Source organism: Eschscholzia californica, unplaced genomic scaffold, assembly GCF_041429995.1.
Source record: "Eschscholzia californica isolate CP2 unplaced genomic scaffold, dmEscCali1.0.p SCAF_4, whole genome shotgun sequence".
NCBI lineage: Eukaryota > Viridiplantae > Streptophyta > Magnoliopsida > Ranunculales > Papaveraceae > Eschscholzia > Eschscholzia californica.
Window position 1 is genome coordinate 16,235,754 of NW_028238461.1, and position 18,479 is coordinate 16,254,232.

At 34.6% G+C, this 18,479-nt stretch overlaps 2 protein-coding genes across 2 annotated transcripts; both read right to left on the reverse strand.

Annotated features, from left to right (window-relative positions):
* Nucleotides 1-6,540: 6,540 nt before the first annotated feature.
* On the reverse strand, nt 6,541-8,549 carry LOC147543199 (Pentatricopeptide repeat (PPR) superfamily protein). The gene has a single exon (XM_086632417.1). It carries the CDS (start codon nt 8,417-8,419, stop codon nt 6,923-6,925), a length of 1,497 nt encoding a protein of 498 aa, XP_086488543.1. The 5' UTR covers nt 8,420-8,549; the 3' UTR covers nt 6,541-6,922.
* A 2,296-nt stretch (nt 8,550-10,845) lies between these two features.
* On the reverse strand, nt 10,846-13,815 carry GRF12 (general regulatory factor 12). Its single transcript, XM_086632418.1, has 7 exons — nt 13,430-13,815; nt 12,670-12,976; nt 12,213-12,300; nt 11,982-12,091; nt 11,723-11,871; nt 11,266-11,333; nt 10,846-11,134 (listed from the first exon to the last, which is right to left on the reverse strand). Exons 1-7 carry the CDS (start codon nt 13,500-13,502, stop codon nt 11,129-11,131), a joined length of 801 nt encoding a protein of 266 aa, XP_086488544.1. The 5' UTR covers nt 13,503-13,815; the 3' UTR covers nt 10,846-11,128.
* Nucleotides 13,816-18,479: the final 4,664 nt, after the last annotated feature.

Consider the following 18,479-nt stretch of genomic DNA (forward strand, 5'->3'; position numbering starts at 1 on the left):
TAAGTATCTTTTTTTATTAGATATATCCAGATTCACCTCTACTTATTGACAATTAGTTTTGAATTTAGTATCTTCAAACTAAATATCGTATCAAACAAAGAATACACTTCAATTCAATAGTAGCTACACATGAATAGATAGTGCCTGAAAATAGTCTCACATAACAAAAAAAAAGAAACAAAAATATCTTCTTCTTTTTTTTTGAAAATTTAGTATGATGTACGATAGACATTACAATGACGATATATTAAATAGCTGTCTAATTCAAACTCTTACAAGAACGGACTATAGTAAACTAAACTACGGTCTAAAGCCCAATACATTATTTATATTTTAATAACTCAAATTTAATAAACTATCAAATCCACTTCATTTGGGAATCGAACTTATGACCTCGAGAATTTTAGAGTTTATGTCAACATCGTCACCCACTTAGACTACTCAAAGACATAAAAATACTCATAATAAACAAATATAATATCTACGTTATCTCCCTTATTGTCCTCTCTATTTAATTTAAAAAATTGATCGGAGTATGAGAGAAACAAACTCCATCGACATGCTACCTGAAATTTTATCTGAGATAAAAGTTGTTGATCTATCTCTTAACTTTGATTGTGATGAAACAGGTGGGGAGAGAGAGAGAGAGAGAGAGAGGGGGGTAACATGCATGGGAGTGGGGATGAGAGACATGAATGGGTATGCAGGGAATGTGGAGAACATGGTGAACAGAGCTTTGTTTCATGGTTCACTGTCCAAACGTGTCACATGCACCCTCTCACTCCTACACTCCTTCCTCCATGTGCACTCCCTCTGCCCTCTTTCTCTCTCTCTCTACTTTCTCTTCTCTCACTTTCTCTCTCTACTCTCTCTCTCTCTCTCCTCCAACCAGGATTTTCAGCTGGCCCATACAATATTCACATGCGCCCTCTCAGGTTGGCCACAACCCCAACACCTAGGACTCTTACCTTTTTCATTCTTTACCATCTTTACCCTTCTCTTTCCTTTTTTATATCCAAACTGCCCTCCTCTTGTGGTTAACTAGATTAATATTGGAGTATTAAGAATAAATTAGCAAACACCAATGACCTCATCCCATTTAGTTTCTCTTACGTCAGATCAAGCTGTTTAACTAGGTTAATTTATAACAACATCCTCTAATTAATGCCAAATATATTCTAAAAGAATCTTACATGTTCAAATTTGATTTGAAAGGACCATTGTTATAATTTGTATTGTTTTATTCGCTAGAATATAAATTTTTAGATATTTTATTCCGTATTCTCAAAACAAGTTTCGGATAACTCAATCAGAAAGTTTAAGTCTGACTCAATAGTTACGAACGCGAGTTTCATATTTAGATTTGATATTAGATGTAAGGAAAATGAGAGTTTCTTATATACAAAGTTTTTTTTTGTGGAACGCATGTAATTCACATTTTTAAATCTCGCTCCGGCCTTTTGATTTTCTATTTTGCCACCCCAAGTCCGACGAGTACATAATTTTGTTCCATAAAAGTTATTTTCAAACTATTTAAAAATGACTCGATACTTGTTATGTTTTATTCATGCCTACAACTTACGATCTGACGCTCCGTGAAGTAATGCAAAAGTACTACAAACAATTAAGCGGGGAAATTTATATTGATTTAAATTTAAGGATGACTAAAAATGAGATATCCTTAAAAAACAAACCATATTGGGTTGCTTGAAGACTCTACTGCGACTACATTCGTTGGAGATAATTTTTTGAGACAAACAATTGTGAATTATCTCATGATTCTCAAAGATTGAGCGTGGTGACGAAGGAGGGATATTTTGGGAATAAATAACGTCAAAATAGGTACTCAAGTGACGTTCCCCAAAGTGCAGGCTTTTCCTATCCTCCATAATCTCTAAGTTGGCAAGTTGTCAATTCTACCGTCTTTTCTTAACGTCCAAATTACAATTTTATCCCTCCTTAAAAGAAGAAAATTATGCTCCATTTTATTTGGGACCTACCATCAACCAAATCGGATCCCTGTACCAAGTTAAGATACTTTATGGAGTTAATTCCTATTTGCCCCCCTACTTTGTGACCAGCTTCAAATATGGCTTCCAAATTCATGTAAAGTCAAATATAGCCCCCTATTTTCATACAAATGCCATAACTACTCCTCCTATGGCATTTGTATGAATTTAGGTGAGTTGGAGAGAGAGCTGACGTGGAGAGAGATGAGTGGTATTTGTATGAAAATATATCAGGTAAGTTACATCATCAAACTATTTTATATGCTAGTCACTGTAAAAATTTGAATTTTCTCATATATCAGGTAAGTTACCCGGCCGGATCTCTATATATACAAGCTAAGCTACCATGATCTACAACAATTTGCTTTAGCTTTGGTGGTGGAGTTTGCATACTTCCAATCCAAAGACATGAGTTTGACTCTTTGGGTTTGCCTCCTTGATATTTTTTTCATTTTTATTTTGGTTCCAACTCTCACTCTCCTTTATAGACTTTAGTCTTGCCCGACCTCGTATGAGATCTTGGTTCCGCCCCTTAGTCAAGCTATATGTGAGAAACATGAAAAATACCACACTCATTACAAAATTACCCTTCAATTATAGTTTGACAGTTTGCAAGTACACATATGCGAGGAATTTCACTCTATAGTAATTTTATGCTAGTGTAGTCGGACTTAAAATTCTGATTCGTCACTGCTTATATGAATTTTAGAATAAAAAATGTCTTTGATGATGGTAGTTATAATGTGTATTAATTCATGATGTATCTACATATTATATACTCATGTTGTATTCATGGTATATAATCAGAGGCGATCCAGACCCAAAGCCGTCAAATCGACTGTTTTTTGTCCCATCCTACCTGAGAGCCTCTTTTTTGGAGTTTTATAAAGTAGTTTGTTTCAATGCATAAAACTATAACTCGAATGTTAACAAGAATCATGCTATAACTTCGTGGTCAAACAGTTGGTTTATGAGTTAAATGTCAAAGGTTTAATCCCTCCCAGAAATCAACATTAAGTATTTTATGTTCACTTTTTGTTTTATAAAAAGGAGCTCATGTTCTTTATTTGAACTTGGGCCTCAAATATGTTATCGCTGACCCTGACCCTGACCCTGACCCTGTATGTATTGTTGGAATGCATGTAGAAAAAAACAATATATGTACTCATCTTACTCATTTTGTTACTTTGAAAAACAAAAAACACAAGAACCAAAATGGAGTTTTAAGTAGCTCCCCTTTAAGTAATTATAATTGAGTTGGGAGGAAATTAGTACTTAGGTATGGGATTGTTACAAATTTAAAATCAAATATACTGTTTTTCTTTTTGAATTGCCAACATGACTGAACTTTTAACTTCTAAAATAGAAGTCTGAATCTCTTACCACTCCAATCAAGAGTTGTTAACAAGTCTAAATAAACTTTTTAGATATAAAGGATGTGTTTGCTCCTACCACGCAAGACCAGTTTTTAAAGTTCATTATTGTGACAACAATAAACATCATCCAAATTTTGTGCCACACTTTCTCTTTATTTTTTTGTAGAACCACATTTTCTTTTATCTGGTCACTCTCTTTAATATTAATGGAACTCATTGGATTCTTAATTTTTTCGCTTTGACATTGTCGTACAAAAAGCGATGTTTAAAGTTTACCACCAAACTCACTAACTTTACATCAAACAAATTCTCACGTTTCTCAAGCTAAATAACAAACACCCAAAAAAAATTTCAACACGCATAAAAATTTTGAGCGGTTCTATCGGCGATATATATAGGATTTTCGTTTACAGGTGCCAAATTATATAACCAAATAATTTTTTTATAAATAAAATACTCATATTCATTAATTATATTAATATATCAACGATTACAAACGCAATTGACCTCTATGAGAGTTCATGTTTTAAAATGTTTGCATAATCAACTCATTATCAATTTCACTAAAATAACATCTTTTTCAATGAGGACTACTAAAGTATCATTTATCCACGGATTACTCATCTTGTTTTTTTAAGCGTGTCTTGACTAGCTTCATGGCTGAAAAAACTCTTTCAACGGAGACAATAGCAACCAGCTAAGTTGCTGCTAAAGTGATAAGCAAATAAACTAAAATTTGGTAGTCTACGAACTTCATCTCTATATTTGGATTCATAACTTGAAATTAGTTATCTAACTTCCGGATCAATTGTTAAAGATGAGTCAACACTTGGTTGTCCAAGTGGTTGATAGTGTTGACATAAACTCAAAAATTCTGGAGGTTCAGGTTCGATTCCTATAAGAGGTGGAATCTATGGTTTATTGAACTTAGGTTATTAAAAGTATGAATAATGTAGTTACATGGGCTTTAGGCCAGAATTTAGTTGGGCTTTAGGCAAAGATTTAATGTGTTGACATAAACTCCAACATCTTGGAGGTCTAAGATTCGATTCCCGGAGGAGGTGAAATTCATTGTTTATTGAACTTAGGTTATTAAAAGTATGAATAATGCAGAGGTACATAGGCTTTAGCCTTTAAGCCAGACGTTTAGTTCGACCTTAGGCTTGTTTGTTTTAAGTTTTCATTCCACAGTTATCGTGCTTATTGTATCCTTGATGTATCAAATGTTATTGTAATGACTTTCGTAATCAGTTTCTCAAAATAAATAAATAAATAAATATATATGGGGAAGTAGTAAAAGTTCACCCCCGAAATAAACACATGAAATAAAGCAAGTCGTTAAATAGAAATTGAAAAAACAATGGCATTATAGTAAAAAAAGGAAAACGGAATGGCTTTTGCCTAACTCGGCGTTACTTAAACAGCCTGAAACCCGTTTTCTCAAACGGAAAAAACACATCAACGTAATCTCTCATTCTCTGCTCTCTTCTCTCTCTCTCTCTCAATTCTTTCTCTCACTACTTTCTCTCTCTAGATTCTTAGTCTTCATGAGTTTCTTACCAAGTAGGAATCTAATTAGGGTTCCAACAGCACCAACAACAAGAAGAAGAAGTTCAAGAAGAAGATTAAAATCTAGTAATTCTCTATCAACAACTATGTCTTGTTCTTCAAAACCTTTCAAAAATCATGAAAAAACATTGCCATCATCAGAAGGATTAACACAAAATCTGGGTGTTTTAGAGAAATTAGAAGCACTCAAGAATTTGATTCCTTCAAAAACAGGGGAAGTTGAAGCAGATCAATTATATGAAGAAACAGCTGATTATATTGTTTTTTTGAAAACCCAAGTTGAGATTTTGCAGAAATTAATCAATTTCTATGGATCATCATCATCAATAACAACAACTACTGAGAATGGTGATAAAAAGGTTGTATAGGAGTAGATGTATAACTTTGGTTAATGGAAGAAAGAAAAAAAAATTGCAGTTAATTAAAACTGTTTTTTAGTATTTTATATTTTGAAGGAAAATTTTCTTCTGTTATTATTTTGGAAGAAGAGATTTGATTTATTCATTCTAATTTTCAGTTTTTTGTCATTTGACTTTTCATTCTTAATTTTGTGATTGGGTAGTCTGATGGTGGGATTTGGAATGTTGGATTGGTTTAGCAATAAAGTTGTAATTTTTGGGACCCTTGCTTGGGGGGAGGTAGATCCCAAGATTTGGCAATGGAGATGATGTGAAGCATGGAGAATGATATGTGCCATAAATATCTACTTCTAAGTCTTTAACCATGATGTGATGATGGTATGTGAGGGTGTCGATCTAGTTTTAGGTTTTGGACGGGTATGATTTAGAGAGAGAACTCAATGTGTTTCTCCAAATCTCATTTATCTAAGGATAAGATTTATTTATCTACGGGTAAGATTTGGAGAGTTCTAAATCTCATTTATCTACAGGTAAGATTTCGAGAGGGGACTTTGTGTGTTTCTCTAGATCTCATTTATCTACAGGTAAGATTTAGAGAGAGAACTCTGTGTGTTTCTCGACATCTCGTTTGTTTATGGGTAAGATTTAGAGAGAGAACTCCGTGAGTTTCTATAATTCTCACTCCGTGAGTTTCTCTAAATCTCATTTGTCTACGGGTAAAATTTAGAGAGGGAACTCCGCGTGTTTCTCTAAATCTCATTTTTGTAGCCTGTTTCTCTAAATCTCATTTTTGTATAGCCTCGGCCCTGGAATTGGGCCCTCAGTCCGACATGCTATTATTTTTTAAACTACTATTATTTGGAGGGGGATGTAAAACAAAGCTTGTGTACTTAAAGGACCATCCTAATAGTGGAATGGGTTAAGCATTGTAAGGGGAGCCCTAGCTCAGGCTCGGAGAGTGAGTGTTTGGGGGTGGTGCGACTGGAACGCTTTCTACAATAGTGTTTGGTAGGCAGAAATACACCAGCATTTCCGAAGCCCGAAGGCATGGGATTTCCATGAGAAGAGGGAATCCAAACCGAGAGGGATGGTTGGGGTTGTAATTCTATATCTTTCGAATTGTCTACTAAATATTTGAAGGACAATCAATCTCTACAATTTTATTCGTGACCAACTAAACAATAAAATATTGGAATTACCTGAAAAACAGATGAGATGCATACGATATGGATCAAATAGACTATACACTTCTATGCATTGCAAGTATAGGAACAAAACATCGATATAACAAATTGTTGGTTTATAATAGAAAAAAGATATAACAAAATACTCGTACCACCACCACCATTAGGGATATTTGGCTTTATTGTTGCCTTCGAAGTCATTTCCTCTGAGAACTCGGACTATTAGAGAGACGAGTAATGCTATGCATAACAATGGATTGTTGGTCGTACATGAAGATCATTAGATCCTCACCTTCTCCCTCGGCTATATTGCGACATTTTCTTTCTTGATCTTTCATTGAAATTCGCCAAAACTTTTATTGGCATTTCATCCACCGTATCTTCGAAATCTCTAGTGTTTGGTACTTAAAAAATGCAAATGCAATTCATGTTTCGTTATCGTCCACTCTCCTTCTTCTTCTCTCTCTTGTAGTCATCTTTTCTCCATACCTTGAAAATATATCAGCAAGATCAACCAACCCAACTTCTCTCAATCTCTTCCCTACTTCTTCAAACATAACAATCCCTTCTTCATTTGAAAAGTCTCTCAAAAATTTGTTATAATCAAATCTAGGAACTTCAATTCCACTACTCATTGTTCTTTCCACATATTTAGTAGCTTCTAAAGTCTTTCCTAACTTAACCAATCCACCAACAAAAATACTCTCAAAATTCACTTCCAAGTCTGGTCCTTTTCTCCCTCTCTTACCTAAATGACCTTGTAAAAGCATGATATAAGTATGCATTATTGGCTCAATTCCTCTCTTAATCATCTCTCTAAATACATTAGTTGCTTCACTTGCTCTTCTCAATTTCAATAAACCCTTAATCAATCCATGATAAATACTTATATCTGGTTTCTCTATTCTCTCCAAAAATTTATAAGCTTCATTAACTCTTCTTTTGCTTAAATACCCATAAACTAATGAAGCAATTATAGCATTATCTGGTTGAATCCCTCTCTTAAGCATTCCATCAAACAAGAATTGTGCTTGACTAAGTTTCTCTCTCTTACACATCCAATTAATCATAACCCTATAAGTTGATAAACCCACATCATCAATTACTTGAAAAAGTTTCATAGCTTCATCAAATCTATTAATCTTGAAAAATGTATCCATCATCTTCTCAATTGAATCAATATCTGGTTTAAACCCTTCATCAACCATTAAATTCCATATCTTTGAAGCTTCAATCACTTCACCAATCTCACAAAACCCAATAATTAACAATTTATAAGTAACCCCAGATGGTTTAATTTGTTGCTTTAACTTAAAAACAATATATTTAGCTTCAAAAACCAATTTAGAATCACAAAGGGTTTCAATTACTTTATTTAAAGTCTCCAAATTGTAAGAAAAATCATGGGTATTCATTAAATGGAAGAATTCAACACATCTTTTCAATTCCCTTGATGAAGCTAAAGATTTCAAAGCAATTCTAAAAGTTTTATCAGTAACAAGTCTTAATTTCGCCATTTCTTGTAAGATTTCCCAAAGAAGCTCAATGTTCTTAGCTTTTCCAATCACATCAACCATTTTGTTAAATGTGATAGAAGAGTGAGTGAAATCAGGTTGAGTTTGTGTGAATTTGAAGAAATTGTAAATGGGTTTCCATGAATAAGGAAATTTGTTACAGACTTGAAGGAAGAATTCATGAGAGAGATTAAAATTGAAGTTTTTGAGGTGAGAATGGAGTCTGGGTTGTGGTGAATTTTGTTGTTGATAGAGAATTGTACAAACCCTAAGGAGCTCATCTGGTGAAATAGGGGGGTTAGAAGAAATTTTAGTAAGATTACAAGAGGTTGTTGTTAGGGTTTGGATTTGGGGATTTTGATGGTAAAGTTTAATCAGAGAAATAAGGTTTGATGAACGTCTGATCATTGGGAATTCGATTAGGTCGTCTAAGGTTTGGGTCAAGTAGAACAAGTGAAATTTTGGAGGAGAGGAGATGCTAGGGTTTCGTTTAACTTACACCTGCACCGTATTAGGAATTGAGTTTACCTCCTCGATTATTACTAATTTTGACTCACCTCCTTGAAGCACAAGTATGGGAGATACGTGTGCTTGTATGTCGATATTACCCCTAACCAAAACTATCTTCCTCTATTCTATTTCTACTTCAAATTTGCATTTTTAATCTCTTTATGGATTAATTTATTTTAACCCCTAAAAATGGCAACTCATCAAATGGCCTTGGAAGATTGTTATTTTTACATTACTTCGTCTGTCAACTTTAACTATTGACTTGGCATTTAGCAATGGTGATGAATATGGTTCGCGGCAGTGGTGATGAATTTTGTGGTGTTTTTGTGATGGTGGTATGGGCTTGGCATTTAGCAATGGTGGTGTTTATGTTTGGTGTGATCCGTGGTTGTGGTAGTGGTACAGAGAAAGGTGGAAGATAGAGGATATTTAGTATTTTCCGGCGATAATGGCGGTTTTCCGGCGACAATGGCGGTTTTCCGGCGACAATGGCGGTTTTCCGGCGACAAAGACGGGGATGTAAATTAGGATTTTCTTTATTTTTGTATTTTCAGTTATTTTGTTGGCCTTTAGGGTCTTTTCATCCGTGATCTATAGGATCCTTTCATTTTTCTTCTTTCTTATTTTCGTCGGTGTCTAGTCCCATTTCTCTCACTTCATGAGGCACTTTACATTCGAAATTCTGAGAATTTACTTATGTAACTCTCATGCTGCTGAACCGAGAGAAATAACAATTATCCATGTAACTTGTGATTTAATCACTTATGTATGAAAAGGGTTTCAATGGTTTTAAAAAAAAAAAAAAAAAAAAAAAACTTTAACTATTGACTTTATCTTTTCCTTTTTGTCGTTATTTTGTTAAAAAGAAGTTCATTGCTCAATCCCGCTTGTGACCGAGAGACCGGTCGGGACTCACCGGTATCGGTCGAACGGTATCGGGCCAAACCACCTAATTTACAATTAAATAATACCTAAATGAAAAGTTAAAATTAGATTTCATTAACTATTCTTATACTCTTAAATACCACTTAGACTTAGACTTGGTCACTTACAATTTACATGTAAGACTAATGCTTTCAACAAAAAAAAAGTAACATTACAATATTGTGGGTATTTAAAATAACAAAAGGGAAAAGTGAGATATTAGTATATTAGTTACAAAGGGATATGACGGGCCTATCGGTCGAGGTATGTTGTTATTTCGGTACTTAATAGTCGGGCCTATCGGTATTAACCATCGGTCTTTAATCGGACGGGTTAATCGGTCCGGTCACCCGGTCAAAGGGATATGACCATTTTCCGCCTGCTAACTACCCGACTGGCGGGCCGGGCTTTTCCCGTCACGGGTATCGAGTACCCGCGGTACCTAACGGACCCGGGCGGACCCAAGCGGGTATCGGGCCTCCGGGCCGTTATCCCACCCCTAACCACTGCTACCAACATCCCCTCTCTTTCTGTAAAATCTCTGGAAAAAACCCTAGGGTTTCGATCAAACATAGAGACGATGCTAGTTCGGATTTGTTATAAAGCTTTATGAAACTCATAAGTTTTTTAAGTTAAAGTATTGCCGACAGGTGACGAGGTAAGCATATGTAGAAAAATATTTGAGACGAAGTACACAAATGTAAAAAAGAAGTCAACAGTTAAAGTTGACTAACGGAATAATGAAAAGGAATACCGTATTAAAAGTTGATTATCTTGAGGGCATCTCAGAAGCAAAACTAAAGAAAAAACTTTAGTAGTTTGATTCTCAATTGAGATTCACTCCTCACTCCTATATGGCAAAATTAACATCCTTCCAATTTTGTGACTTCAATGCAAATCTCTGAAGTTATTTTACATGATAATTCTTGTAAACAAATATTTAATTATTGAGAAGATATATGAAAACTTATTTCAATTGATCTATATTTAAAAAAAATGATGAGTTAGACAATTATAAATATCTCAAGAAGCACTCCAGGAATATAAAGTATCTTCTAAACATATCTCTATTTGACTACCGTCACATTATTTTAAAGATCGAAATTGAACTTATCTAATTCCACGTTGAAGAAAGTTCTAAAAGAAAAATTCAAAAAATCGTATATGGCACTTAGAGTTTCAAAGATTTGGTATTGTATTGAAGATGCTCTTATAGAGCCATTTTGGTGAGTTGCCCATTTTATGAGAAAGTCGCATTCTCCTTAGCTAAAAGGAGTCGCGTGATAAGCAGATAAAGAGAAGACTTCCGAAAACCATTTTACTTCCCCACATGCACTGGTACAATTGTTGAAAACTTGTAACTTAGAGATCAACTTTAAATGAAAGTGGGCGTATGGAAATTTAATAGCAACTCCCGCATAATAAAAGTGAATTCCATACTTCAACAAATCCGGTTCATTTTCATATTCATCATCTTCATAGGTGAAAGGAAAAAAGCAAATAGGTAGAAGAAGAAAAAGGGAAAAAATACTATTAATCCGCCTACCTATAGCATCATCAGAGAAGAACATTGAGTGTCTCCATCCCAAGAAAAAGAAATGCTCCTTTGGAACTATAGATCTGTCTTCTGTGATAATGGACGACGTTCATCATGCTTTCTTCAAGACAATCATGTATTTAGTATCAGTGCTGCGAACACAAAAAAAAAAAAATCAAAGTTTCATTCAATTTTGATTTTGGATTCTTATCAGCTGCCAGTTTATGAGAATAGAATTTCCTGGTTTATGATCCTGAAATTGCAGTTAAGTATGAAAACTTACCTCAGGCTCAGCAGCAGCAGCAGCAGCAGCGGGTTTGGTTGGCTCCTCCGCCTTGATTCCATCCTCAGCTGCAATAACCAAAAACAGAAGAAACCGAATGAAGATATCTTATATTCTTATGTTCTAAAAGAAGAGACTCCTTATAAAAGTAAAAAATAAAAAGAGAACAATCAAATGGTTAAAAATATTTCGAGTATTTCAATCTTTTTTTGCAAAGGACTGTGTATTACTGAAAATAGTGAGAAAAGTGAAGGTGCAATCAGTTAATGCACATACGTTATCGGGTATGAAAGAAATGGTATAAAAAGATTGTTTGTCACGGGTATTCAAAATTGTCACCAAACACACTATCTTTTGAGGAGTGGAAGCTTGCAAAGTAATGAATTTTATCGAGTTTTGACAGTAAGTAATTAGATCAGAATTCAGAAGGTTGCATGACTATAATCATAAGTCATACCTCCATCTTCGGGTAAATCAGAGGTCCAAAGTGTGAGGTTGTCCCTCAACAACTGCATTATCAAGGTGCTGTCTTTGTAGGATTCCTCACTCAAGGTGTCGAGCTCTGCAATTGCCTCGTCAAAAGCTTGTTTTGCCAAATGGCAAGCCCTGCCAAGTTTTTAAATTGTGAAAAATAAGTATAAGATAATCACTAGTACCAGATTATTTAAGATGGTTTTCGACTATAGAATCAAAGAGAACCACAAAAGTTGAATTACCTCTCAGGGGAATTCAGGATTTCATAGTAGAAAACAGAGAAGTTGAGGGCAAGACCAAGTCTGATAGGATGGGTTGAGGGAAGATCTGTGTTTGCTGTGTTGGAAGCAGCCTTTCAAGGTACCACCAATAAAGTTGTTAGAATAGAAAAAGATAGGTGCACGGGAGTAAAGTAAAGGAAAGCTCGGTAACTTCACTAAAACCCGAGTAAAGTAAAGGTTGTCAAAATATACCTGATAGCCCTTCAATGATTGGTCAGCAGCATCTTTCCTTTCTTGGTCGGTCTTAAACTCGGCAAGATAGCGATAATAGTCTCCCTTCCTACATAACATAAGATAAGACAAGATATAGGAAGTTCAAGTTTCTCTGTAACAGAAGGAAATGTTGATATGTCATTAAAAATGAGCAGAGAAACCTACTATTCAGATTCGAGAGTTTAGATACGCTAGCACAATTAGTTTCGAACATTTCTAAAACAGAGGTATTCTAATGGGGTATAACTAATATGAATCGTAAATAACGTAGAGGTCTCTCGTATATTCCGAGTGGCAAAAGAATGGATAATACTAAAAGTCAATAACAAAGTTTCATTCAGAGTTTATAACTAGCATTAAAAGGGAAAGAAAGAAGGTGTTTAAGCAAAGAAGAATCATTGTGATAAGAGAGCGTATGAAAAGTGACATTACTCACATCTTGTAGTAAAAGACAGTTGATTCTCCAGAAGTGGAAGAAGGGATCAAGTGTTCATCAATGATAGTCAAGATGTCACTACAAATCTTTGAGAGTTCCTCCTCTACCTTCTGACGGTAACCTTTGATCAGTTTCACATTTTGCTCGTTTCCTTTTGACTCTTCCTTTTGTTCAATTGAAGACATAATTCTCCAAGAAGCTCGACGAGCACCAATGACATTCTTGTAACCCACAGAGAGAAGATTCCTCTCTTCCACAGTTAGCTCTAGGTCAAGTTTTGCAACTTTCTTCATGCTTTCCACCATCTCTGCTCCATGTTTAGGAATTAGAAGAACATCATAACAAAATTCAAATAAAGAGACACAAAGAGTAAAAGACAAAATCCACCACTCTCCTATAAATCCCTTCATCTTTGTTCGAGTAAATAATTAAATATTCACATACACATTTATGGCCTAAACTAAGAACATCAAAACCCTAACTTAGCAACATGACCCAAACTATCTCTACCCACATTACTAAACAAACAACCAAGAATCACAACTAATAACGAAAAAAAAAACATTAAATCATAACAATGAAAGAGTACTAGAAACCAAATACTATAATCAAGATTTAAATACATTCTAGAATGACTATCAACAAATCAAATCAAAATATAGTTATATATATATATCATATGAGATTAGATTAGGGTATTAGGGTCAAAACCCAGAAGTAAAAAAGCAGAAAGGAAGTAGGTTTTGATTGAAAATCTCACCTTCATATCGTTCAGCTTGCTCAGAAAGCTTAGCAACGTAAACATGGGTTTCTCTCTCCTTTTCGGTTGACATTGAGATATCTGAAGGACTAAAAAAACAGAATCTGATTACGAAAGTTGGAGAGGAGACGAAGGAAAACGAAGAAGGGTTCAAGGTTTAGAGAGAGAAAGAGAAAGAGAGAGAGGGAGATTGAAACGATGTTTATGAATTTATATGATATAAGGGAATATTTAGTAGTCAAAGTTGGAAAATAATACGGAGAGGAAGACTAAATCATGACCGTTGATTTTAACATCGAAAGGATAACCGACTGAAGCGTGATGCGAAGTAATCGAAGGTTATTAGGTGGCTTCGTTCCAATCGCTCCTAACTCTCTCTCTCTCTCCTGCTTTAGAAAATGGGGTTGATGGAAGGACTCCAATTAGACGGGTCATTTCCCGTTTAAAGAGTCTGATCAATGGGAGCCCATCAACATCAATATTCGGTCTGTAATCGACCTACTATTTTGGTCATTTACTATTTTTTAATATTCTGCGTGTAAGTTATGTGAACAAGTGAAAATTTTCTTTATAAATATAATTGACTGTATAGATTTCTCACCTTTGAAGTAGAGGGTAGTTTCAGTTTCACTTGATCTCCTTTGAAGCGGACTTGATTTTTAAACAAATGCTAACTAACTGTCTACATTGTGACATATAGGGGAAACAACCCCCATGCCTCGTCCCACAATGAATAAATGTATGTATAATAATGTAATATATTTTTATAGTGAGAAAATTAATGGCCATTGTTTTTATAGTGAGAAAATTGATGGGCTTTGTTGAACTTTTTTAAGAGCATTACGGTGCTTCAACTCTTTTACCAAACAGACTGCCATTTTTGCTGTCATAGCTTCTGCCACCACTGCATCCGACAATACCATAACTTCAGTTTTGGCTGCTAAAAACGAGCCTTCATGATCCCTAGCCACAACAACAACTGATGCCAACTCTTGTTTAAGCGATGCGTCAAAATTTTCTTTAATATCACCTTCATTGGGAGGAGACCAGCCGCTCTCGAATTATATTCCAATTGTAGCTCAGTCCTAGTCGTTTCCAAGCCTACACTTTCTTCGTCACTTAACATCTTGACGGTCGGTTGAACAATAGCATTTGCACATGGTAAGATATTATCAAAGATACGTTTAATTCGGGCTTTCCATAAACAACAGATGGTGTATATTCTCAACTTTAATTTGTTGACATCAGTTTCTTCCTTTAACCATTCCAGCAACACTTCCTTGCACTCTATATCTCCATCAAGTCTAAGGGACAATAAGGAGCAGCCCAAACTTCCATTGCTATTATACATCTCCTAAACAAATGATCAATAGTCTCTTCTTCCCTATCACAGAAAGGGCATAACTTACAGACTGCAAAATTAAATCTTAGCGCACTATCTTTTGTAGGAATAGCTTGCCGAAGTAACTGCCAAATAAAATACTTAACTCTTGGCAACACATTTAACTTTTTCCGAAAAAATTGCCCAAGAAAAGTTCGATAGTATATTACCACTTTGTGACGTTGTTGTGATAGCTTTCTCTAAAGATTTGTAAAGTTATTTAGTTACTAACTTTCCTTTCTCTGTCTGCACGCATAAGGTTTGTAAAGGGCTATACTTCAAATTGACCTTGCTAGTTGGGACTACAACGGTTCAGAGAGATATAGCATTTACATTGACCTTGCTAGGTGGCTACAATTTGATCTAGACGCCCTTAGAAAGTATTAGAGCATCTCCAATGCAAGACTCAATCTTCAAACCTTAAGTGTCACTTAGGATTTTAGAGTTTTTTTTTTTCAGAAAACCTCTCCAATGCAAAATTCAATTGATATCGTAAGATGATGCGGAAGCATTTAATTTTAAGATGTCTCAATTAAAAACTCTATTTTTGACATCTCTTTTGAGAGTATTAAGTACCCAAAATGAGTGAATGACCCAAAAAGTGGGCAGTAAATAAGCTTTATCCCCAACCCAAAACAAAAATAAGAATCCAGTCCAATTTGTCAATCTTTTGGTGGGCCCGAGAGAACAGGTACAACAAAAAAATGTGTCTTTTTATCCTAATACCATAAAAACCCTTTTTCTCTTTATTTTCGTTACATCTCTCTCTAAGAAATTTTCAGAGATCTCTTCTTTCTCTCTCTCTAAGAAATTTCCAGAGCTCTGCCTTCTTTCTCTTTCTAAAAGATTTCTTCACCCTCTTCTCTCTCTCATCTCACAAATTTAGAATAAGGAACCCAAATCTAGATGCCATATTTTTTCTTTAATAGAGATTTTTAATAGAGTGAATATGATGAAGAATGATGAAGAACGATGAAAATTTAATGGCAAAGAAATCTGATCTAGGGTTATTGATTTTGGAATGGTTTGATTTTTTCTATACCAGAGATTCAAGGTCTATACCACACAATCATGGAAGTTGTAAAATTTGTTTTTCTTTTCTCCATGGATGATAACAAAGCTGGATTTGATAGTCACAAATCTGGATTTTCATCAAACCAGATAGAATATCTCTGTGAAATTTACGATTTTTTAGATCCCTAAAATTGTGTGAAATCAGATTTAGAATTGTGAATGAAATCATAATCTAAATGGGAAACTATATCCAGATTTGACGAGATCTAAAACAATAAATCTAGATCTAAAGCAACTATATCCGGATTTGACGAGATCTCCCAGTTCTCTTAGATATTGTACCATTTTTTGTTATATTTAGCGTCATAGATATACGTTTACGTGTTGATATGTAGTGTACATTCCTCAGTTCCCGCTACGTCTTATCGTTCCCAATCAGTTCCCACATTTCCTTGTTATGTGGAAGTTTACATTACATTTTTTAGTTTCCTTCGTCTTACATTTCTATCTTTTTCTTTATTTTGTGAAGGTTGCAACGTGAAAGTTTCTTTCGAATATTTTACTAGTGTCTAGTAAATAACAAGTTGGCAAGTACATAAAACAATTCTCGGTACACAAGAAAATTCTCAGTACAAAAAATGTTTAGTATATAACCAAATGACAATCAATTCCCGACACACAAGAAAATTCCCAGTACAAAAGGGTCTCGAACATAACCAAATGGCTAGTACATAGAACAATTCTTGGTAAACAAGAAAATTCCCAGTACAAAAGTGTCTAGTACATAACCAAATGGCCAGTACATAAAACAATTCTCGGTACGCAAGATAATTCCCAGTACAAAAGTGTCCAGTAAATAAAGAAATGTATAGTACAAAGAAAAATGCGTGTTGTAGATTTTCCAATGTAATGTACATTTGTGAATGCACTGTACATTTGCGTATGCTCTGCACATTTGTGTATGAACTTTTAGAATGTTTGTTAACCAGGTCCGGAGAAGATACTTAATGTAGAGTACATTTGAATATATAATGTAGATTTCTTAATGTATTGTACATTTCAAAATGTGGAGTACATTAAAAAATGCACATTTCAAAATGTGGGTTGCAGATTTATATGTGGAATATATTTGAAAATGTGTTGTACATACGAAAAATATACTGCACATTTCAGAATATACTGTACATTTACAAATGTACTGTACGTTTGCGTATGTAAACTTTAAACGTTTTCTAAACTAAGTTTCACAAAAACATAATTGACCTAAAACATATACTCTTGTTTAGTATATTACAGGTGCGTTAGTGCATGAGCAAAAGTACAGTAAATGTTACAAAAATGGTATTAAACGAATGTATAAATTTGGCACAACAACAACAATGTTTAAGATACTTCATCTTCAATTCTCTTTCCCATCCCTCTTGAGACTCCTTCATATAATGCTAGTCATATTGTTTTCATGTTCTTTTGCTTACTCAAGAGATAGTGGGGCTCAACAGGTGCTTCCTGTAAAAGATGAACATTTAGTGGTAACTACATCTCTAATAGCAACATCCAATGAATTATGTAAAGGGAAATTCAAATATAGCATACATGGAAAAAAAAATTCCAGGAACAAACATGTGTACAGGAAACTAAACCTTGTATAAATCACGTTCAGTGAACAAACTATGTACAAGGAACAGAAATATATACAGGAAACTGCCTAGGTCACAATAGCATTTTCAGAATTATAACCGGGAACAAATTGGTGGTCAGGAACAAACATGTGTACAGGGAACAAGTTAGTCATATTTACCTTTTTCTTCCTAGGGTTTGTTCTCCTCGCCCTTTGTTCTTCCTAGGGTTTGTTCTGCACCATAGAAAGTTGAGAATCAACACATATTCGTAAGAAGACATCAAGTAAAATAGGTTGAAGAACAAAAACACAAAGGTCATTAAAGAGCAGAAACACAAAACCGAATCTTAATATTTCTTGAGGATATTTCTTCCCCAAATCAACAAAAGGTCATTAATTTGATTCTTAACAAAAACAAGAAGAAGAAGTTGGAGAATAGAGAGGAAACTTACGGTTTTTAACTGTTGGTTATTTGTTCTTCTTTGATTAGTGGTGAAAATGGAGATTTTAAGATTTAGGGTTTTTTTGTTCAATCTTGGTGAGAGAGTAGAAAAAATTTATTGTTTCGAAATAGATTGTGTTGTTGTAAATGTCTTTGTTGCAAAGAATAAAAGTTTTTCGATGGAGATTTGTTGGAGGGAAAATGAAGAAGATGGATGAGAAGATTTTCGGGTGATTTGTAGAGAGATAGAGAGAGTAGCCGATTTTGTTTCGGATGATTTGTAGAGAGAGAGTAAAGATGGCATTTCGGTAAATACCGAAATTCACAAGGTCATTACTGTCTTTCAAATGTGGAACCTAACCCGCGGACCTGCATCTCATTATTTTTCTGACCTAGACTTGCATCTCATTTAGGAGTCCATTTCGGGGCTTTGGCCCATTCCCTCTATTAAGTATCCTAGTCATCAAATTTAATTTTAGGACCAATAGAAAGTTTTTCTCTCTCAACTATTTTTTTCCTATTAAATGTATGTGTGACACATGTAACTATTAGAATTTTTTCGAGTGTTGCATTGGAGAAGGACTTGAATTAGAGA

Coding starts and splice junctions, on each gene's coding strand:
- LOC147543199 (XM_086632417.1), bottom strand. CDS start 8,419: ATGATCAGACGTTCATCAAACCTTATTTCTCTGATTAAACTTTACCAT.
- GRF12 (XM_086632418.1), bottom strand. CDS start 13,502: ATGTCAACCGAAAAGGAGAGAGAAACCCATGTTTACGTTGCTAAGCTT. Junction 12,301..12,669: donor ACTGTCTTTTACTACAAGAT/GTGAGTAATGTC, acceptor TATGTTATGTAG/GAAGGGAGACTATTATCGCT. Junction 11,334..11,722: donor TGATTTACCCGAAGATGGAG/GTATGACTTATG, acceptor TGGTTATTGCAG/CTGAGGATGGAATCAAGGCG.